General features: G+C 41.7%; 2 protein-coding genes across 2 annotated transcripts; both read left to right on the forward strand. All coding sequences in view use genetic code 11, as the record gives it.

The window, feature by feature from the left end:
- Positions 1-9: 9 nt before the first annotated feature.
- Positions 10-9,471, forward strand: EGR_02178 (hypothetical protein; the record flags this gene model as incomplete). The annotated part of the gene is made up of 36 exons (XM_024491427.1): positions 10-313; positions 351-472; positions 509-654; positions 738-999; positions 1,072-1,251; positions 1,317-1,398; positions 1,575-1,682; positions 2,094-2,212; positions 2,297-2,491; positions 2,558-2,815; positions 3,585-3,647; positions 3,716-3,750; positions 3,850-3,899; positions 4,112-4,382; positions 4,452-4,594; positions 4,667-4,782; positions 4,856-4,931; positions 5,003-5,567; positions 5,986-6,092; positions 6,169-6,254; positions 6,340-6,402; positions 6,484-6,574; positions 6,656-6,831; positions 6,921-7,051; positions 7,089-7,171; positions 7,260-7,392; positions 7,628-7,701; positions 7,780-7,859; positions 7,949-7,998; positions 8,066-8,133; positions 8,283-8,412; positions 8,554-8,729; positions 8,793-8,905; positions 8,982-9,129; positions 9,204-9,349; positions 9,424-9,471. The coding sequence occupies 36 exons, from the start codon at positions 10-12 to the stop codon at positions 9,469-9,471; spliced, it is 4,998 nt and encodes a 1,665-aa protein (XP_024354280.1).
- Positions 9,472-10,853: 1,382 nt separating this feature from the next.
- EGR_02179 (Hormone-sensitive lipase) lies at positions 10,854-21,267 on the forward strand (the record flags this gene model as incomplete). Its single annotated transcript, XM_024491428.1, has 12 exons — positions 10,854-10,905; positions 10,940-11,016; positions 11,073-11,338; positions 11,412-11,814; positions 11,975-12,227; positions 12,302-12,588; positions 16,635-17,013; positions 17,881-18,261; positions 18,409-18,596; positions 20,293-20,487; positions 20,899-21,006; positions 21,148-21,267. 12 exons carry the CDS (start codon positions 10,854-10,856, stop codon positions 21,265-21,267), a joined length of 2,709 nt encoding a protein of 902 aa, XP_024354281.1.
- Between the last annotated feature and the right edge of the window lie 1,498 nt (positions 21,268-22,765).

The following is a 22,765-nucleotide window of genomic DNA, read 5'->3' on the forward strand; positions in this document are numbered from 1 at the left end:
CGGTGAAGTATGCACTCCTTGCGTCATCGTCCTGTCCTTACATTTGTATCTCATGTCGTCCAATCCAGAATCTTTCGATTTTCTGGAAACCAACCAAGTTTACCCTTTCCCATTCCCGCGCTGACCAGTGTGCGCTATACTGTCTTCTCGACATTAGGTAATCGCGAAGAAAGACCTTTATTTAACGGAGATGACGTGAGCAGTGCCTTTGTGCAATTACAAGTGGCTGAGCGTAATCGTTTGAACATAAGGATAATGGACGCAGCTCAACAAAGAACCTATTTTAGTGATATTTGGAACAAGGTTCTTGCAGGTTTGTTGTGCGAATTTGCTGACGATTTTCTTCACAGATAAGGCTGTTAAAGTATCTACAATCGCGCGATTTTTGCATTTAAAATACGAATTTGATCAAGAATTTTCCTATGAAAGTACGCTAGCTGATCTCAAACTTCTCGGGCTGAAACCCGATGCGGTATGATTGCACTTGCACATATCTCATTTAATGCAGATGTTCTTCTCGGTTTTTATCCGAAGGTCCTGTGAAAGGGGTGACATGGAGGAAACAAGCTTTTACCTTAAAGCCATGCATCAGGAAGGTGCTGTTCCTAACGATTATATATTCTCCAAAATTCTCCATGGCTACGTTAAGTGTGGGTTAGTTGGAAACTGCAATCGTGATTCTTTAGCGTTGAAGTAGATCTGGCCTGTTTAAGAATTTGAACAACTTTGCTTCCTAGACTGCCAGATGAAGTCGCAACAACGCAAGATGTTATGTCGAAGCTGAGCTATTGGCCCTCGATGATGGCTACCGAGGATATGCTTTCGGCATACGCTGATTTAGGTGACGGAAATGGGGTTATTGAGCTGCTCCAAGAGACTCTCAACAGGTCAGAATCATTGCTTAATCGCCCTGTTTTCTCACCTCGCTTCCTTGCTGATCTATACGCACGCCTCGCCATGGCGCCCCACTTTGACACTAACGAACAGGCCGCCTCGATGGTAAAGTCCTGTCTGTTCTTTCTCTAAAACTGAAAAGTGGTAGAGCGATCCTGTTTACTCCGTCCTTTCCAGATACTCAGTCTATTGAAGAAAAGGCCCCCATACTTTGACGACCTCCGACTTGGCATTGCTCTCACTCGTCTTCTTAGGGCCGGCCACTTTGATGCAGCTTTTCAATTTTTAAGGGACACGCGTCCTCACACTTTTTCCGTCTTATTCCTCTCCAAAATTCCAGAATTGCTGGCGGAACAGGTATTTCATCTCATTCATCGGTCCAGGGTTCTTGCATACCTTAAAAGATCTCGTTATTTTTTTAGGACTCGAAAGTATTAAACGACTTTTGGTTGTCGTCTGGAGCTATTGGCCGATTACCTGAAGTTATCCGCAACATGTCGAAAGGTACTTTATTCTTAGATTGACGTGAACAAAATGGAGCTTGGTTTGGTTTGATCCTACCAAACTGTAGTAGCGAGTCATGCATTTTAAGGGCATTAATACTTTCAAGATAAGCTGAATGTCTAACTCTGATGCATATTAGTTAGATTGACATTTAAAAAGAAATAAAATGACTTTAGAAACTGCACTTCGGACTCTGGGAGCCAATCTTCCTTTGCGAACAGAATTATATAACTCAGTTGCCAACGCGGTTGTCTTGAAAGCTGTCAAGGATAAAGATGTTGACTGTGAGCCCCTTTTTACTTATCCTTTAATTTGAAAGTTTTTATTATAGCTCAAGGATCAATAACATAATGATCGATAGGGGTAACGTTTGTCAATTAAGTGCTGTTGAATTATTGAGGTAGTGCTGTATTTCGCCTCATTCATTTTGAAGTCTGTCATGCATATGATTGATAGGTGTCATTTGAAAATACAAGAAACTGAGATTGTAGCAGATTGTTTATTCATTATGTAGTTATTAAAAGGAAGTTTGTTCCACTTTTACTTACGGTTTACTTTTTTTCCCAGGTTTTATTGAGATTGTACGTTAGTGATAGTAGTAATTGAAAAATAAAACAGTGGCACTAGAATTGTCGGAGTCCATCTCAAACCTTTCGTTGCGGTTCAGTAACTCAACTAAACCTCTTTTCTCATAGTGGTGGTAGAACTCGGAAGGATTCTTGGTCATCAGCGTTCCCATCTTCTTTATCTCATTGTCATTCCTCGTCTTCTTTCGCTAGGACTCGCACCAGCAGAAGCTCTAGCTAAATTCGAGGTAGCCCCTTCGCTCACTTCGACGTCTTTCTTGTTCTCGAATTCGCGTTTATTTAGCCCATTCTCCTTTTCCTCTTTCCCAAAGAGCCCTCTGCTGAAGTCTTGTGTGGCTCTGGGTATCGTCCTCAACGAACTCTGCGCTCTGCCGAGCTTTCTGAATCCTCCCATGCCTGGTAGCAGCCTGAAAAATGCAGAGAAACTCATCGTCCAATTCCAGGACGAAAAGCTTCTCCCCTTTACTTCTTACCTCTCCGTCAACAACAATTTCATTCACCTTCTGGTAATAAATAGCCTTCTCTCCGATTTCTATTAACGAGGATTCACTGGTTATGCTTTTTACTTTCAGCTGCGAGGCTGCGTCAGATACGTAATCCAAAGTGGTAGTGATGGTGGAGTGGATCGGGCGAAGTTGGAGGCCTGGACGAGTGCACTTTTCGCCTGTTTTGGGGCTGATCGCTACCCCCTACTCGCCAGTACTTTGCTTCGCTTCTGTGGCCAAAGCACAGTCGATGTGACGGATTCTACCATCCCTCGTTTTGCCAATTTAGACAGGCAGACGAGGCGGGCGCTTGCCAATGCCTTTGTGGCCTACTTTAATAGGCAGGTGAGTGGTTTGATAGATGCTTTTCTAAACAGGCCTCTCTGGGCTATTTCAGCATCGTTAAGGGTGCAGCAGTTACTTCCTGTGGTCTTTGATGATTGAATCTTTGGGATCAGAAAATCCATGAACGCAACTAACTAACATTCTTCGTCACATTTGTGACACTTCATTTGTTGTATTGGTAGTGCTTTGGGACCAAATTAAAAACGAACGTCTGAAGCAGTCACACGGGCGTTTTCCCCAACACTGCAATGCTAGAAACGGATGTATGAACTTTTAACATTGTTGAATGATAAAAACGTAGGAGGTTTGAATTATTTATAGCTAACAATTTTTCGCTTCTGAGCCATTCACGACCACGTACATAACTAGTACAGGTTGAATTTCATAAGACCATTTTCACACTTGAAGATGGAATGAATTACATTACCGCAATTGCAGGTATATTTGTACAATGGTCACGCAAAAATGGTTCGTTTGTTGTGAGCTTTCGTTCAGGGCCTACTTTGGAAATTTGTAAATTTTTTGAGCTCATATGCTTCTAAAAAGACATCTAAAGCTTCCCGAAGTTGTAATGAGTTTGAATAGGAACGTTTAAATATGAGTTTAGCTAATAAGCTCTTTTAGTTCTTAGTTCGACGGGGATCATGCGTCAGTAGCAGTGCTTTTGTCTAAAATTCCTTAATTAATGGTTGTTTTGTTCCCATCGTGATCGACTTGAAAAGTTCCTTTCATTTTCTCATTTCATCAAGTTTGTTTCCCTCTATTTCAGAAGGTACCAATCTCTTATCTAGATACCATCAAAAAGATTTTGAAGGAGCTGGAGTTGTCAAATGTACGTTTAAACAGGCCTTTCAAACTAGTTTTTTGATTCTGTATTCATTTATCTTCCCCATCCTCTAGGAGTTCATTGCGGCATTGATTCCCGCTGGTAGCGCGTAAGTCAGTAATTTCTTCTGTGTTCCAAGTAGTTCTTTACAAGCATTCATTTGGTTTACTGTATCTTGCCATTCTATTCTATTTTCTTAATTATTCAGCTCCAAACATAGCATACTTACCGATCGAATTAAAGCTGGAGAGATAGAAGGTTAGTGATTAGCATCCCCATTTCTGATTTACTCTATCGTGCTCATTTTGATTTCGGATTTCATTTTTGTGTACTAAATTCTGAATGTTTTGCATAATAATGATATGTTCTCAGTACCGTTTCGTGCCATGTAAATTAACCGGTTAGTTAGTGAGGAAAAACTCGAATCTGCTCAAAAACGCTGGATTTATCTTTTAATTTCCTTGCCTTAGAAGTGACAATAGAGTTAAAGCAGATGCAAAAGTCGATAGCCCAAGAGACTAGCCCTCTTGGGCTCCTTTCCCAATATAATACGGATCTCCTCGGCGAAGCTTTGGCCGTTTCGAGTGCTCCTCTTGGCACAGATGCCGTTGAAGGCGCACTCTCAACACCTCGTTTTACGCCAAAACAGTTGGAAGACCTATTTTGGGCTCTTATTAAGGTTGCTGGTCTTAAAAGTCCTGCCGTTTCCGCCACGAAGGTCGGTGAACAGTATCTCAACGCGTATGTTACTTTGCCCTTATTTCCTCAAGATTTGAAACTTGGTTCTTATTCGCACTGCTTCTCTTCTAGCTCCGATATGGACGGTGTTGTGGTTTTCTTGAACAAGATGGCAGATCGTTATCCGCAACACCTCTCCATCATCCTCTCACGTTGGTTCATTAATAAGGTCGTCCAGTTGGATGCTATTAGGGCTCGACAGGTCATGGAAGAAAGTGAGTCTCGACTGAATATTGATTGCTATTTCTTTAAGAGAACCTGCAGATTATTTGCTACTTTTCACTTAGTCCTACAAAAGAACAATGTGACTCTTTCAACAATGGCCCTCGGCGCCTATGCATATGAATTGGTTCAAACAAGTGCAAATGAAGAGAACGCGTCAACACTCGCTCTGGGCGCTAAGGTCAGCTTATTTACTTTCTCCACTCTTACAGTAAATGTTCCGCCTTAATACGAACATGTTTTCTGCTTTTCAGTTGTTGTTAAAACGTCTGGAACCCTTTAATCATTTACGGAAGATGCGCATCGTCCACCTTGCGGTTGAGGAATTATGTAAGACTGATTAACTATAGAAATAACCCAGATTTGGTGAGAGGAACTATTCATACCCTCGCATTTTTAAGGCCAAAATCACCAAATCTTCGCTGCTTACGCGCTTCGTGACTGGGCCTGTCAGATAGGTCTGACAATACTGCCTCAAACTACCGAGATCCTTCTTGCATCCAAAGTCTTTGGTGACTCTGTTCCCCGTATTCCTGCCGACCTCCTTACTCCCGATCGTCTGATCCTGCGCGGAGGCATCTCCCTCAATCCCCTGATTCCTCGACTTCAGGAGGTTATTGCATCAGTCAATTCTGCGACGGAAGACGCGGCTACAGCTTCTGTGATCGCGGCAATCGATACCGCTGCAGATGTAATTGCAGAGCATCCATTCATCACAGACCCTAGCGCGGTGGCGCAGTCTCTGCGTCCAAGTGTGTTTAAGAAGACTCAATTCGTCTTCTGGTCGGCGGTACATCAGGTCATTGAATCACCCGGTAGTCGACTCTCCATGCCCGAAAACTTGGCTCTTCTGGCTGGCAGACTGGTCGCAGCAGGACATGAAACTGCTGTCTTGGAGTGGATCTCCTGTCTCCTACGAAAGGATACGATTGCTGCTCTCTGTTGTGGTGGTCTTGCGTCTCCCAAGTGAGCTCTTATTTCTAATTTCTTTAGAAGGGCCATATTCTGTTTTGTTTTAAGCTTTTATTTCAAACGCATGCACGAGTATTACTTAAATGGCTTATTTTGCCCCACTATTTTCAGTGTCCGTGAAAGAGCTTATTTTTGTTGAATTTGTTTCGTTTTCCCATTCTCTAATGGGTCTGATACATTTCCTAAATTTGATGTCCGATTTTGTTTGATAATAGTTGGAATTTACGGTATCACATTGTGAATATTGTAATTTCACAAGTATGCACAACGTTTGCGACCAGTGAGTTTAAGCTTTTTTGTTCCTGCTATTCATGTCAGCTTTGAGTGTAGGACAAACGGTAAATACAATGATGTCAATAGCGTTTATCAGCAATGTTTGCTTTAATCGAAATGTGGCATTTTTTGGCTGTAGATCCAGCGCAAAGTTCGTTGAACTACTTCACCGTCGTCCTGACTTGCAATATGCCGTTGCGACGAGTCCAGCTCTGACGTCCATGACCTCGGAACAGAAAGACACAGGTAATGCCATATTCTGGTCAGATATTTTTCCTCCGTTATGAGATCGACATTTTTAATCGTCCATCCTGTTCTCCAGTTGCGAAGACCTTTTGTGTTCTTGAACGGCCCTACCTTCCTACTCTCGCGCTCGCTCTTTCCAACCGAAATTTTGAACAAGCACACGTATGCTTATTTTATGCACTTATAGGTGCTTGTACTAACAACAATTTCTTGAAAAGATTAATTCAAATTCCTTTTTACTGTGCAGTTCATTATTGGTAAACTTGGGGACGAAGCTGTCCCCATTTTCGCTAATTTCGTCAACACTCAGGTAAGTGATCGTTCTTCCATTGCTCACAAATGCTTAGTCAGGTAGACTTTACTAACTTTTTTTCGTCTCTTTTTTATACAGCTCAGCTACATTCCTTTGATTGTCGAAGTTATGAAGGCGAAGCCATTGGAGGCAAAGATTGCTTTGGTGAACGAAATTCTTGACGTAGCAAGTAAGTTATTACCTGGGCCTACCTTTCTTCGAACTCTAGGAGGCCATTGCTTATTGGATTTATTGGAAATATTTTTTGTAGAAACCTACAAAGCACCGATACGCCTGGTCTTCAGCCTTCTCGAGGTGGCTGCAAAACCAAATATGCAGGAGGAAGAGAGCCCGGATTATGACTGCCTCAAAGACCGACTGTCCATCTCCAATCAGGTCTTCCTCCGCACCTTCTTGAAATTACACACTATCAATCGTGTCATAACGGTTCGTTTCTTTTTTAAGTGCAGTTTTTATCTTTCTATGAGAGACCATTTCTCTTGATTCAACCGTCTGGCGTCCTTTACGTATTTCAGGCGGGTTATGCAACTGGAACGCAGTACTTCGAGTCGATTTTCCCGGGCACTGTCCATACTGCTTTACGCGACTCGGTAGTCAAGGCTACAAAACTGGGCAAAAGTCAAGTGCTCTACGAGACACTGCTTTCGTAAGATGCTTCGCCTTTCATTGACGCTCGTTGTTAGGATTCAGAAGTCCCACCCCTCGAAGTTACGAGCTGCGGCGGAATCTGTGATACTTTCCCAGTTCCTCACGTCTGGCTATCGAAGTGAGTTTGCATCGTAGCCTCCTTTGTTTGAATTCTGTGTGTAAGCTTTGATCTGATTCATTCCATGTTTGTTTTTTTTTTGTCATAGATGCCGTAGCAATTCTTTTCTCGGCTGCACATCAGCGAAATGCCGAGTTACTGGACGCTTGCGCCAGTGCGGCTCTACCATTCCTCCGCAACGCTTTGGGTGTAGCATTCAAGGGCCTGGTAGAGATTTATCGGTAAAATTCATAACTGAGTGCTGATGTCGATGGATGTACGGATAAGTTGTTGAAGGGAATACTGGACTGTTTGATACGTAGGCGTATGAATGGATTGATAGATGATTAAACGACATGTGTGAGAAATTTGTGGGTTTGTGAGTATCCTGACATGCTTAAATAACGGATCCTGGTTTGAATAGATCATTAATAGGATTGATTTATGAATAATGCGGATATCTCTTCACTTTTTTAGGCAAAATGAGGTGGATCCAGTGATTCACGAAGCTATTAGCTTTCATCGTCTCGGTGAATTCACAGTACCTGTTGGTGTGTTCCCAAACTCGTTTTTTTCCCGAAGGATTCAAAGCTTCTTCGTTTATCTGAATTCCTTTTTTTCCTATTTAGCTCAATTTCGTGACACACCAAAAATTGAATCTCTCTCTTTAAAATTTGACAAACCTATCGATGCTGATATTTCCGATCCTGTAAGTTTTTTTTAAAATATAAAAATGACACTTTCTTTATTAACTTGGTCAATCATTCGTTTGATTTATTTTCTTCCAGGTTCGTCTAGCGAAGGAATCGATTAACCACTTGGCTGACACTCTTGCAAGGCATGTTTGGGTGACAACTGTTTTTAACTGTTTGATATCATTGTTATAATGTAACCTTCATTTTTCTTCAATTTCAGCAATAAACTCTCAGCTGAAAATGCTCGTATCCTCGTTGACGTAGTTCGAAAGCTCTGGGGTCCTGGTCGTGAGTTTTAAATCTCCCATGCCTTCCTCCTTCAAAGCCAGTCCATTCCTGTTTTTGTATTGTTGCATCGGTTGATAAACAGTTAACTGCAGGATGAACGAATTGCTTCATATTTTATTCCGTTAGCTACTTTTTTGCTTTCTACGTAGGAATTGACCTTCTCCTTTGCCATCTTGTGGAAATGCAAGCCAAGGAATTGGTGGATCAGGTTATTGAGAGCCTGCCTCCTGAATTGCGTGAGAGGCGTCTACCTTTCAAAATCCTCTCCCGTCTTGTACAGTGAGTCTTATTTTCGACAAAAATCCATTCTCCCCACTACGTAGCGGATGTGCATGTGCATGCGTGTCTGATTCTCGTGTGGCCTTGATAGTCCCGGTGGCCCATTTGGGACACTGGCTGATTTAATGTGATTTGTTTTAGAATTAGCGCCGCCGGTGATGCTTTCAACAAAGAACAGTTCAGTGAAGCAGTGGGTGTGTTGACAACTTGTCCTCCTCAGAGTCTGACACTTTGTATGAACGGTCCCCATGTCGCTGCACTGTTCGCCGCGTGGCCCGAATCTTGCGTCAATGAGGGCATGTTACCTCCTGCTCTGTGTTTATCAATAAGATCTTTGTACAGGTTTACTGACCATTGGCTCTTTTGCTCTCTTACCAAAGCTCTCAAGATCATCGATAACACTTTGGGCCGCTCTCAACCGCTTCTACGATTGCAGTTGGCTGCAGCCCTGATCCATCGCGGTCTGACGGATAAAGCCACCCCCATTATTGAGGTAATGGTTTCCTCGAATTCTTCTTTTTATAACGTTAAAGAAACAGGGCACACTAACTGGCCGTTCTCCGCTTCAGGCGACCGGTCCCCTTCCATTCAACTACTTGGCAGGAAGTTTTAGTCATCCACTCAGTAAATCAGCTTTCCACAATTCCTTCCAGTACCTTAAGAAACTGGACCTCGAGCATGTACCCGCTTTTGTTGACGCCAGTCTACGTAATGCTGGTTTGTTCAACTACTCTATTATTCCTGCATTCTTGTTCAAAGGACAATTAATTTTCAACTCTTTCCTTCTCCAGTAATGTCTGCACGCTCCATCACATCGGCAGAAACCGTCGTAGATTTGGTGAAGGCGGCCTTAGAAGAAGCGCCTGCTGAGTTGAAGGAGTACTGTCAACCCTCAACCCTGCGACTCTTACGCGATGCCACAAAACAGTCGGTGGAGGTAACCTTGCTTATCTTTAACCGTCTTGTCTTTTTACTTGCACAAATTGAGTAATTTTACTTGAATTTTTGTAGATTCAGCAAGCACTTTTCAAGAAAACACCTACGGAAAGTGCAAAGTAGTGAACTTATTGTAGATTTTAAGTGCAGTGTTAATTTGAAAAACCGACTTATTCGAATGTAGTCTTCTCATGCATTGTTGTTCTTTTCTGTTACTTAAATAGGTTAGCGAATTTGAATTGCTAGGATCGGGAATTATTGTGGTTATGGATGGGCTCTTTTCACCTGAATGAAATGGTATAAGTGGTGCTAGGCGAAATTCAGTAGGCCTTTGAACATTTAAATAGTCATTTGGCAGCTTTTCCTACTGGCAACAATGGCGTTCCTTTTCTGGAGTAAACGGTGGGGTGGGTCGAGTGACTAGTTTCAGTCGGCTGCTGTGGTCGTTTGAGTTACCGAGTAGATGCAAGTGGATTGGTGTCTGGCCGGGTGCGGGATCCTGGTGCTGTTAGGTGCGGATTTTCGCCAAAGAGCTCCTATGTAGGACGAGGCTCGTATGGCTCCTCTTCCCCGTTCCTCGTACTCTTAACAACCAGGTTAGCTTGATTTCGACATTTATTGGGGGAAATGAATGGGGAAAACTAGTACAGAGTTTAGGGGGGCGAGGATCCGTAACCACTCTCAGGCCTGCAGGACGTCGATTCTGCCACGAGGGTTGATCCGTTTCCCCGCCTCCTCTCTAAAAGGAACGCTAAAACAATATAAGTATTACACCTATGATGGCTGTATTCCAGTTCCGCTTCGGACACTCAGGGCGGGGAGATCCACAGTACTGTTTTTGGAGTCAGTGCTAAATATGGTACGAAAAAAGTTTGATGCACAGTAGCCGCATGTAAGGGCTTGATATTCATTGTCATGTCTGCATGCACGTTGCAAGAGTAGGGATTTGTGTGTAGTGCCAAGATTTCAGCATATCATCAAGTTATTTTTTGCATGGCTTAAAGACAGCATCTATTATTCTGATGTTATCCCTTAGCTTCGCAAGCATTGTTTCACTTTTCTTAAAAATTGGTGCTGACAATAATTTGCAAAACAATGCATTTAATTATTTAGTAACCTTATATAGCGCAGGTGCAAAGCAAATACATTGCTTTTGTAGTTTGCAAAGCATCTGCATATAATGCATTGAATATAGTAATTTTTGTTAAAAGTCAAATCAGCCCTTTTGCAGTGTGACATCTTTTACTGATTTCTAGTTTTGGCATTGTTTTACCGCACTGAAATTACCCTTAGAAGACCTACCAACTCTTGTAAGTCTTTTGACCTAACAAAAGACGTGTGTTGGCTTTTACTTCGTGCATATGTTTTCTTCTCATCTCGTTAAAACTTTAATTTTGAAGGAATATGTTTCTCTTCAGTTGAAGGCACTGAAAGGGGTGTACAGCAGTTCAAAATGCAGTGTACGTTTGTACTAGTTTTGAGGCGGAATAGGCTCATTTTAGAAGATGCTATTTGAAACAAGGATGGTTGTTCCGGTACCAGAAAACGAATCCGACCGTATGTCTTTTTCCTTTTTATTCTTCTTGTGTAGCTGCTTTGTCTAAAGAGTCTCTTGATAGGAGTGATTGCGAGAGACTGGTTCAATTGTGTTTGGAAGTTAAACAGGAAGTAAGTGCTTTATTCCACCATAATACTCCGTATTTTAGTGTTATGTGTGTTATCAGGCTGCAGAACTTACTAAGAGTCCGAACTACTACCGTGTATCAAATATCGCTGAGCAACTACATCAGCACTTATTAGAGGTGCATGAATTACTGAGTGAAACTGGGTTCATTGAACAACTGAAGTACATTTATTCTTTCGTTGGGAAATATGACTATCAAAATATTCGTGCGAATGGCTTTCGGACCTTTCTTTCCGTTGTGTCGAGTTGTCTGATCAAGATTCTCACTCACCTTCGTAACCTAGACCGCCGTACTTTGTCTGTATGGTAGGCCTTTTACTCAAATTCGTGCAAAAACGATAAATTTTTCATGCTGGTATGTCATTTTCATTATGTACAGGCCAAACGCTATTAAAGAGTCTCTAATCGCCTACTTGCGGTGTCTCGAAGAGCTTGCCTTCTGCATTCTCCTAATCTGCGAGTTTCCCAAATTTTCCGCTTCATCGAATACCCTATTTCCCCATCTGCACTATGCCAACCTGTCAATCGCTCCATTTCGAACGCACGACAATCTTGGTCCTCCAATGCGCATCTCAAAGTGCATGAGAGACATTTCCTGTGCAAATTTTTCCGCCTCGTCAAGTATCTCGCTTGCTCACTACAATGATCTCATTGACTACTTTGATCTAATTCACCAAGATGTCTTTTACGGTCGAGCAATTGCATTCTACTTGGATATTCCCGCTCAAAATTTCTTTAAAATGCTTGGCAGTATTATGGCTGGATTTGCTGATAGCTACCAGGTGAATCTTTTGTCACAGAGTCATTTGGTTCTTGTCTGGTTATCGATTATTTGTGTGACAGTTAGCCCACCTCAATTATCTTCGTAGATGTTCAGCTCGCCCATAAATGTAGCCATTTAATTGTTGATTTGTCAATGTGTGGTATCCTTTACATTCCTAGTGTGCAATGGATGGAATATCGGGTTTTGTGAATGCCGTTTTCCACAGCGTTACATCGTTCCTCTCGCCCGAGGAACGTGGTTGTCGAATAGCCCATATTACTCGCTCGGCAGACGTTCAATTTTGCAAGCGTTTTTGGAATCTCGCCCAGAATCGTTTCCTCATCGACGTACCCAGGCTCCTTCTTCCTCAGATGGCCGTTTGTCACACATTCATCTTACCAAACGTAGCTGTGACCTTAGAAACTGAACCAAGTAGGCACTGATCAGGGATAATTGTCCTATTTCGCACAAGTATGGTTGATAGTTATATATCTCTTTCTTTTAAGGTAATGGTGGGCCTTCCACGGTAACTATTAACCCGCCCAGTGGCGATAAGGGCATTTCAGTGCGTGTGATCAGCAAATTTTGGCGCAGAGGTATGGTCTGGCCTCTGGATCAGGGACAAGAGGGTGGAAAGACCAATAAGGGGTCTTTAAAGAAATTATCGTTGGGGTCGTTGTCTTCAGCATTTGCAGCAGCCTCCAACGCCCATCTGGAGACGGATCCCTCCCCCTATATTCTTGTTCACATCCACGGTGGTGGATTTATTGCCCTCTCCTCGGAGACACACGACGTGAGTGGGGAGTTGCTAGTACTTCATATCCTCACTGTTTAAGGTGTGCAGAGGCTTGGTTGGGTTTTTTCGGCCTTTTCAGAATGTATAGATGTCAATTTTCTTAGGTTAGTAAACGTTTAGTCACATTTAAGGTCATGTTTGGACTTGATGCTCAACAAGTGTCAGTTTGTTTATCACCTTTAACAGGGCCAAGCAAGTTTTGAGAATTTAATAAAGCGGTTTTACACTTACTCATCGACACTTATGGCAATTTTCGTGTTTTCTTTTCAGAACTCCTATGAAAGGAATACAGATTCTGAACTTTTCTGCCTATTTATTAAGAAGTTTTTAAGGACTAAGTTACCATTATATTGTTATGTAATATCTACCTTCATAGGGTGACTAACTCTGTGTACGTGTTTAAGCACGATGTGTATGTATCAATGTTAGGGATATCTGAGCATCAAATTTCCATGATTACTGGGACAATTCTACCCCAAGTAAAATTACACCAAAGTGGGGTACTATATGTGCATATCTGAAATACTTCCTAATTACGAGTTCATCCCTACCAACCCCGGTCCATCCATTAAAAGCTCTAAAAGTAACCGACCATATGTTACGAATATCACCAGTTGCTATTCCCCTATAAAAGATCATTTTAGTAAGCTAAATATATTTATGTGAGAATGAAAGAGAGGTGCAATAGATAAGATTACGTGTCCAAACTAGTGATATTTGTGCCATCTTAAAGATTACTCAATCGAAGAGGGCGGAGGGATTTTGCAGTTCCCAAGTAGTGGGCAAATATTTTGAGGACATGACAATCAGTGACGGACGTAATTTCAAAGTTCGTTTTCCAGGCACCGTGTGCTTGAATGGTACCTTGAAAACACCCATGTCGTTCGGCCCAAAAATTTTGCTACAGTAGACATTTGCCTACTGTGATAGCTTGAGCAATTAGCATAGAGATGTGCTAAATAGTGCAGGCCTGAAGGCCTTCTAAGTAAAAGAAGATTACCTTTTGGTAAATATTCAATTTAAAACTTTCCCGGCTTTACTAGGGCATTCTATCAAACATTTTGGATTTTCCAAATAGTTACAAGTACTTTTTGTTGGCATGAAAGCCCGTTTCCAATTGTCTAATGTTGTAGCAACAGTACCAAATGGCAAACTTTGCGGTATACATCCGCTTCAGAATCGAGTACCCTCCATGGCTCAGGGCCTCTAAAATGACACCTTCACTTTGCGCAAAATTTGAATGTGTTATTTAGTTAGCAAATCACTTAGTCCTCTCTATTTCCGCACTTCTTCTGTTCTCTCGCATCACGCAGGCTTGTGATACTCACCCCACGGCGACACTTGATCTGTAGCAAAACACTGCGTGCAATTGCACCTTTCTTTGGGTTTTTCTAGGCCACCTTAACGCAACACTGATTTACCTGTGCATGATTACGAGTTCCTGATGTCAGTGGTGGTTTCACCTTTACTACTTCCAATTTTTCCTCAGTTGTTTCCACTATTTTTCAAAAGTTGATTTGAATTTCACTGGGATTTTGGCTTAACTTACATCATTCGGTCAAGTATTTTGGCCTACGTTAGGTCATTCCTCCTAAGCCTATGATCACAGCCGTAAGGTAATAATATGGTTACCACTTCTTGACATGCTGGAGCAACTCGGTGTGTTATTGTATGCATTTACAATCCCTGTGACTTTTCTCAACTGCCGTTTCATCTATGCTTAGCCCTCGTGCTTTGTAGTTCTGACTGTGAGAAATTCAAGTCAACCAAAAACACGAAAAACCATATTTGTGGTGACTCCTGTGTAGGCGCGCGCACGGCTTCAGTCACTCAGCTTTCCTTTGTTGTGTAACTCAACTTCCTTTGAGCCAGATCGATCTCTTATTCAATAAAGAGGTAGTAAATTCATCTCCCTTCATAAAGTGATATTCTGTTATTTGAAAACCATTGGCTATGCTCTTTTTTCATGGCTTAGCAGTGGCTTCGCTAACATCTAATGGTAATCCTTGTGTCATTTTTATTGTTTTCCGTGAACAAAGGCTTCTTTTCTGTGTAGAAATTTTATGCTATCATGGCTTTGTATATTGCTAGTCCCCTCCGAATGGAGGAGTCATCTACTCGTTGAGAACAGGATTGTAACCTAGGGTAAAAATGTTACTTAAAACAGACATTTTACAATAAAACTATTACTACATTTTAGAAGAATGCATTTGCCCAAAAATCGCCTGAAGAATGTCCGTTGCCAGTATTGAAGGTGTTGACAACTATGCTACTTTGCATCCTCCATGTTAATTTTGAAACTTACCTATTTGGATGCAAAACAAGGACAGAATTTAAAGTTTGAATTTCCTACATTTCGTAACCATCTTATTTTCATTTCGCTTACATATTTGTGTTACCCTTGATCGCAGTGGTGTCCTTGTGGTAATGTAAACATTTTTTTCTCCTTTTCCGACATATTGCCTTTCTCCTGTTTATTTTACCTCATTTATTTTTCTAACTGATGCCTAAACGCACAGTCACCTTGACTGCTAGAGGTTTCCTTCAAAGTGATATTCATTGGCAAAGGGTACACTTCTACGAGGGAAGAGGTGAACTTTTTTTGCATTACTACAAATGATATGCATAATTGTAGCATCACTCCTTTGTCACGCGTTCCGCAAACATCCTGTTGTGGTTGAACACGCCGAGACCAACAATCACACGTGAATCTAGCGCTCCTGCTTTACTTACCTCAACGCGTGGATACTAATGGCTTATTTCCACTGGTGTTCATACCACTCATCTTTCTGCCTCGTCCTCTCGCTTTTATTACCACCGTCCACTGGTTTTACGTCTTCTCCAGGTCCGTAGTTTTGGTTATTATCTTTCGTACCTTTTCGATGTGTATGTTAAACCGAAAACATAAGCTTGTTTTCTCTATTAACTGTAATACAATCTCTACCCTATATCAAGGTTGTTTGACAACCTAATGTTAAATTTATCATCTACTGAAAAATGAGTGTACACGGTCTTCCTAATATTAGCGAGTTCTTCCCAGTAATGTGTTATTTTGAGTCATGTTGTCATTCTATGGATAGACGCAGAATTTACACTAATCGAATGAACCACCTGAATGGAACTGTTTTGTAAATCGGTAATGATACCTGAAAATTTGCCATGAAAGTATGGCGAAGTGATTGATGAATGCCACAAATAATTGGGGTCTGGCATGGAGTTTGTAATATTGTTTCTAGTTTTGTGTGACTGTTTATGAAAATTTGGGTTATTTATCTATTCCATTACCTGTGGTAGCGGGATTATGGTTCGCAATAATTAAGTCATCCTTTATTAAATAAATAAAGCACACCCTTTTTATATGGATGAGCTGCCTTTGATCCTTTATGCTCTTAGAGGACTAATTCTTCCTGCATGGTAGTTGTTGTTATATCAGGTACTAGAGTAATTCCATCAGTTAGCGTAACTATGCACTTTCATAATGGTCTTGAAATATTCCACTAATATTTTAAAATCTACTAGTATTCAGGTTTACATCTCTGAAGACAGTGATATTTGGACTGGATTAGCGACCTAATGCTTTGATGCTCCAATCCGTAGTTGCCGGTGAATTTTACTTAGAAGTTGGCCATAGTGATGGCTTGTAAAGGATTGCAGCTGTGCTATTATTATGCAGTCTCCATATAATGTGAAGTCAGGTAACATTGCGGTGTTAAGGAATCAATGTGGTTTCTAGCATATCTGAGGCCAGTCTATCTTATCAACTTATCCAGATACGATTTGCATCATTGCTGACAAGCGCCAATAAATGGCATCGGACTGTCCAATAGTTCAATTGAGTCATTGGGAGTGGCTAATTCCTGTTCTTAACTCACTTAATAGTATTTGATCTGAGGGATTCTTTCACTCTTGCAGGTGTCTAATTTGTGTTCTTGTGATTGCTAGGTGCAAATTTGCCTGAGGCGGAAAAGTGGACACTGGCTACTTTTTTAGTTCATCACAGCAATTGACCCACTTACGTATTTTACCTGTGTCCTGATTTGTAGGTTTATGTTCGTCCCTGGGCAGAGAAGCTTGACTGTCCGATAATTTCATTGAACTACTCGCTGGCACCGGAGTCGCCATACCCGCGGGCGCTGGACGAGTGTTTCCACGCGGTGTGTTGGGTGATGGCCAACCGGGTGCGGTTGGGAGCTAGGCCGGACGCACGGGTAGTGGTGTGCGGCGACTCTGCTGGTGGGAATCTGACCCTCGGTGTGTGCCTTCGTGCAGCCGCCCTTGGGCTGCACGCCGGCATCGCACGCCCCGTGGGCGCCCTCATTGCTTACGCACCTGCCGTCGTCGCTTACGTGCCCTCGCCCTCGCGCATGCTCTCTATCTGCGATCCTCTCCTGCCCATCGGCGTTATCTCGCGCTGCATCATGGGTATGACTCCCCTTTGGGAATAAATTATTGGATGGATACCTAGGTCGATGGACAGATGTTTCAATGAATGGGAGAGTATGTAAATGAGTGAATGACTTTATGGGTTTTCGACTGGAAGGATGGATGGTCACACAAGTAGATTGTTGGACTGGCTAATGAATCGATGGATTTTCGAATAAGTTAGCTTTTGAATTGATGGCTGAGTTGCTGGGTGGATGAGTTATTTCATAGATTATTTGTCGGATGACTGAATAAATGGTTCAGCAAATAAGTGTGAGGTTTGCTTAACAGACAATTTAAATGGGTAGACAATTATTTCTTTGAGAAGTTGGATATTTGAGTGTCTTGAAAATGAATGAGTTTGAATAGGTATACGTTTGATCGATTACTAAGCTTTTAAGGTGAACGAATAGGTGTTTGGATGTTTTGACCAATTCCTAAATTAGTGGATACACGGACTGATAGATTGACGAGTGGATGACAATAAATTATTTTTGAGGTATGCTAGTAAATTATTGTGTGGGGAGGTAGTTAGATGAATGGATAAATTATTGAGTGGATCCTCAACGGGTAAATGAATAAAGGGTTTTATGAATGGGTGTATAAATTGTTCAAGGAATTACTTGAAGGTGTTATGGATGATAAGTTGATTGGATTGTTAAACAGGTTAATAAATGGATGGATTGGTTGAGAAAGTGCTAAGTTAATGGGGGATTCGATGGCGAAGTTGTGGAAAAAAACGGCTAGCACTTGTTATGAATAAGTAAACTTCACTGCCATGCATTTCTGTCTTCACACATCTAAGATGGTTCATTACTTTTTGTTGTATCAAAATTCCTGACAAGTTGATTTGATATATTACCGCAGCATACAGCGGCATAGACGAGGCATCCTTCGAGCGTAAGGTTTCAATGCCAGCATCGATGTCAGAAAGCAAAACACACCAATCCAAACAACAGCAGCAACTACCCCGGTCGACCTCGGTGCCTCTGTGGTCACGCCTCTGGTCTACCTGGTTCCCTCCTTCCTTCTCTTCCGTTTCGCCTGCAACCCCCTTGATCAACCGTCTGAGCGTCATCTCACGTCGTGTCACCGCTTCCGGTGACCTCTTCGAGGCCGAAAAAAACGATCTTTCCCCAGGGATCTCATTTAGTGCCTCCACTCCTTCTTTTCCGTCCTCCCCTACAGGTTCACTGGAAGTTCAAGACGCCTACACTGACAACGAAAATGCCAAAAAAGAGGACCATGGTAGGTCAGCTCCTTACTCTTCAGTCTTCTCGGATTTTCCCTTGCTTCTTGATGAAAATGGACCTTCAATTCTTTCTGTTTTCAAACTGTCTGTTTGTTTGAAACTGAGAATGGAGGAGGCTTCTATGTTTGGCGTTTACCCTTTAGAGAACAGCAAGAAGTGGGAACCGCTAACGAAAGTGCGGGGGACCGACGAATCGTGTGATGAGACAATTTATGGCGTAGACTCAAAACTCCAACGTATTCGCAAGTGTCCCATCCCACAAGATCCCTTTCTTTCACCTTATCTCGCCTCCGATGAGCTTTTCCGCTTGCTGCCACCTCTTGCTATTGTGGTACGTCACTCTGAGGTCATTCGTAAAAGGTTAAATTTTTTCATAAAAGCTGATGAGAAAGTGTGACGTGGTGGATCGTACGTCACACTAGTTATAATCAAAACATCAGTCTCTTGTACTATTGACAACATTGTGCTCTAGGAATTTAATATAAAGCTGACATCAGCTCCAAATTCTACTCTGATTTGATTTCAAAAAAGGCTACATACGTTTCCAGGTGGTCTTCATTGTCGTAAGTCACAAAGCCTCTATTATATTATTTTGTGAATCATTCTTCAAACATAATGCTTCAAAAGGGATGATTTTTAACGAAGAACTAAACCATAGAATTTTTCCACCATTCATTCTTGAGTAGTGGAGGTTGGATAGAGAGCTACGCCGAATTGTTGACCCATCTAAGGTCTCCACTGAGCAACTTTCTCGATCCCGGACTTGCTAGCCGTCTTTCTAGGGCCTTACCAGAGGAAATTAGGTAACGTGACGTCTCTCATAGATTTTGCACAACTTTAACCGACGATGCCCTCTGCACACACAATAGTGCCCTTTCACCGTTTTAAGCAAGAATGTTCTAGTGTTATTTACCTAAGATGTAATCCAGAACTCACGTCGATGGTCGATAGTATTAGAAAGCCACATCTTCCTGCCGTTTGGTTTACACTCGAATTCAAAGCAGTTTTATCAAGCATTTGATACACTGCTTATTATTTTGGGGAAACAATAAGCGCAGATTTGCCTTGCGCTGATGATAGTCTTGACCACACTGACATTCGTGTGGATAAGTTTGATTCCTCCCAATAGTTTCTCAGATTCCTTAATCAAATTTGACGTTATTGACAGTGTCTGGTCGTCGAAGTATTCTTTTTCATCCTTATTGCGGGGTAACTAATCATAGGGGATTTAGGCGTCCTCTTATGGTTGTATACACATAAATTATGACGACAACATTCTCAGGGCCCCTGTAGTTAACCACTAAGGCAACAATAAGGTCATGCACCTTATAGCCGGTGTTGGATTCGTAGCCTTTACACTGAACTTTAAAAGGACTTGACATTTTTAATATTATCTAATCGTCAACATTGCTTTTTTTCTTCACACCACTGGAAAGGGGGTTTTGAATGCAGAAAGACATTGTTTTATCCACATTTCATTCACTGCTTCTGTTTTTGAGCCCAAAAATCGGACGTATTCTGTTTATTGTTTTGTCATTTGGTAATTGCCAAACTTAGCTATTCTAAAAGTATTTGGTCGGTCTGAATACTTTTTCTTCTGCATCCACGTTATCTTTCAAGGGACATTAGAAGCCTGTTTCATATTTATGACGCAAGAGATCTCTCAATGTTTAAGGAGGATGCAATCACGAAATTTTTGTCTTCACATAAACTTGATTAATGTTTGCCATTCTGGAAAACAGCAGCTACGGATTCCTTCTGTGCTCATGATAGCCTTGATAACATTGGTGTTCCTATTCTCATCAATGACGTTCCAAATAATATTCCGTCACCAAGCATGATGTTTTAGTGTCTGAGTTCTTTATGAAGACGCTATAAGGTGTACTAATCTGCGGAAGTGGTAAGCCGTCAACAAAGATGTTGAAAACGGAATGTCAAGATAGCTATCGAAGTTTATGGAGACTGAAGAGTTCGCGTAGTTAAATCCATAGTTGCAATTGTCTGTAGTTTATGCTCTTCTCGGACAGGCCTGCCAGTACGACCCCTTCTTGGACGACGCCCTAGAGCTTGCCAAGCGCGCGGAAGCGTTGGGGGTATCCGTGGAGCTGCACGTGGCTAGTGGAATGCCGCACGCCTTTCTCAACTTCAGTTTCCTCAACGCCGACTACCGCCGTGCCACCATGCACTGCAGCGACATGATTGCACGCCTCTTCCGTGGCGGGGTGTGATCCTAGTCGACAAAAAAGCCGTTCAATCAACCCCATTGAATGGTTGACCGATTTGCCCATTTCCATTGCCTCTTTCGTGGAGATTATTTAATTTCAATATTTATTTTTGCGCAAATACATTCACTCACTTCACTGGTTATTGGTTTTGCGGGAGGAGGATTGTGAATGTTGGATGTAGTACTTTGTCTGGTGATCAAATTCCAAGAATTCATTTTTAAGCAAAGTTACATTGGGGTGAAACTCAGTAAGGCTGGTATAATTTTATTGTCAAATCGCAATAATCTTTTGCAAATCGATTTTTGACTGTTCGGAATTTACATCTCAGTGGGATCAATTTTACCGTAATGCATTGTTGTTTGTTAGACAACTGCTCATTTAATTGTTCCAATTTGTGCATAAGTAGAGGCCAGTTCTATCTCCGATTCACTCCAGTCGGTAAATGCATTTACTCGGTCTCTCACTAAGTGCATTCTTCGATGTTTACGATTCTGTCTGAGGGGAAGGGCCGTTCATGTGAGTGATGACATTTTTTTGATTTCAGTTATTTCTTATCAGCTAATAAATAAAGACAACAGTTATGGTGAAAATTTGCAACAGTGGTCGGCTTTGCAACTGACGGAGTTTAGTTGAAGTGATTTGCCTTAATATTTTTAGCCCAACGAGACTTCCCTGAATGCGAAAGAAGACACAATGCTCGGACAAGTACTAATGTACTGTCAACGCACAGGTCTGGGGGGCTACTGGCATGGCTTGGAAGCCAGGCCGCCCAGCTGAGGTACAGTGACAGGGCCCTATGTAGGCCGTTACCAAGATCCGAATCTAGATCCCTGCGGATTTTGACTGAGCCACACAATGAAATTACTGAGGCCCGTCTTGTACATTGTGGAAGACTCCTTATGCTTACAAAATTATTTTTCGTTACTATTTTCCGTGTGAATAGTTAGTTAGAACCTTGATGATTGTAAATCTGCAATGTTGACGATTAACTCTTGTGTGCATATTTTTCCTCGTTATTGATAAAGTGTCAGTTTTTAGAAATTTCTTTCTTAAAAACTGAGCTGGTGATATATTTTTGTTAAACAGAAGTCTGATCAACTGGCTCTTTTTTGGCACCAAAATCGAGGTAATTTGCCTTCTGATTTATTCTAGTGCGCAGATACACTCGTTTTAACTCGATTGACTACTGTTTTTGTGTTTTGTGTTTTATGCAGAATTCAACCCCTAAAATTATCTAATAACAAAGCAGACAACTGTAAAGATAGCAAACACCTAAAAGCTCCGTAACAAAGTACTTCACTTCCGCTTCCATTCCAGCGCTGGAGCATGCTAATGCTGTTAAATCCGCTTTTAATTGATGATCTTTGGGAGTTCATCATTACCATGACTTGGTTTATATCTTGGTGCAACGAAAATATGTTTGCTTTAATTACATGTCTAGCAACGTAGACTTTTGCGGTCTCCCACGCTTCGGCTACACGTTGGTGGCATGTACCTACGGTCGTGCCACCCATGCTCTCAGTCTATACGCTGATGATGAATATCTCTGAATAGTCTATCAAAGCAACTTAGCAACTACAAAGTAAATTATTTTTTGATTACAAAAGTCCTTTATATCAGTCTGCTGCCTTAGAGGCAGCTACTTTATGCCGTGATGAAAATAGAAAAAAAAAAACAAGATGTCACGGAAACGGTGAAGGTTTTTGCGAGTGTTAAGCTCCTTGAATAGAAAAAAGCTTTTTGTAGTTATTCTTGACTCAGATAGGGAGTTTAATTCATACTGCTGTTGTTTACTAGAAAACAGGATTATATTTTGATCTGTAATGTGGTCATGCGAACAACAATGAGTTTTCTTCGAATGTACATTTCTAAACATAAAGTGTGAATGAGAAACCTGTTAGTGGTGAGTATTTATTCGGGCTTGAATCATCATCATTTGGAGTGGTTTATGTATCTTGATTTTGCCTCACCAGTAACAGATCATTCTAAATGCATCCAAGAGACGTTTCCAAATGAAAGAATAAGCCAGTTTATTTCTGAGATAATTCAAGCACTACTGCAATACGTTGGTTATTTGTTTAATCCTCGGTTTTGGTAAAGGAGCCACTTAGGTGTTCCACCACTGTATTTTCGCCAGGTAGGCTGGCCTCCGGGTCAAGCCAGTAGCCCCCCTCACTATGTCCCCTTTCGCCTTTTGAAAAGTCTCGTGGAGTCACATGGGTGGCACGTGAAAGCGCACCCGACCTAAAAGGACGTCTATCCTGATTTCAACTGC

The sequence above is a fragment of the Echinococcus granulosus genome (genome assembly GCF_000524195.1).
Source record: "Echinococcus granulosus chromosome Unknown EG_S00009, whole genome shotgun sequence".
Lineage (NCBI taxonomy): Eukaryota > Metazoa > Platyhelminthes > Cestoda > Cyclophyllidea > Taeniidae > Echinococcus > Echinococcus granulosus.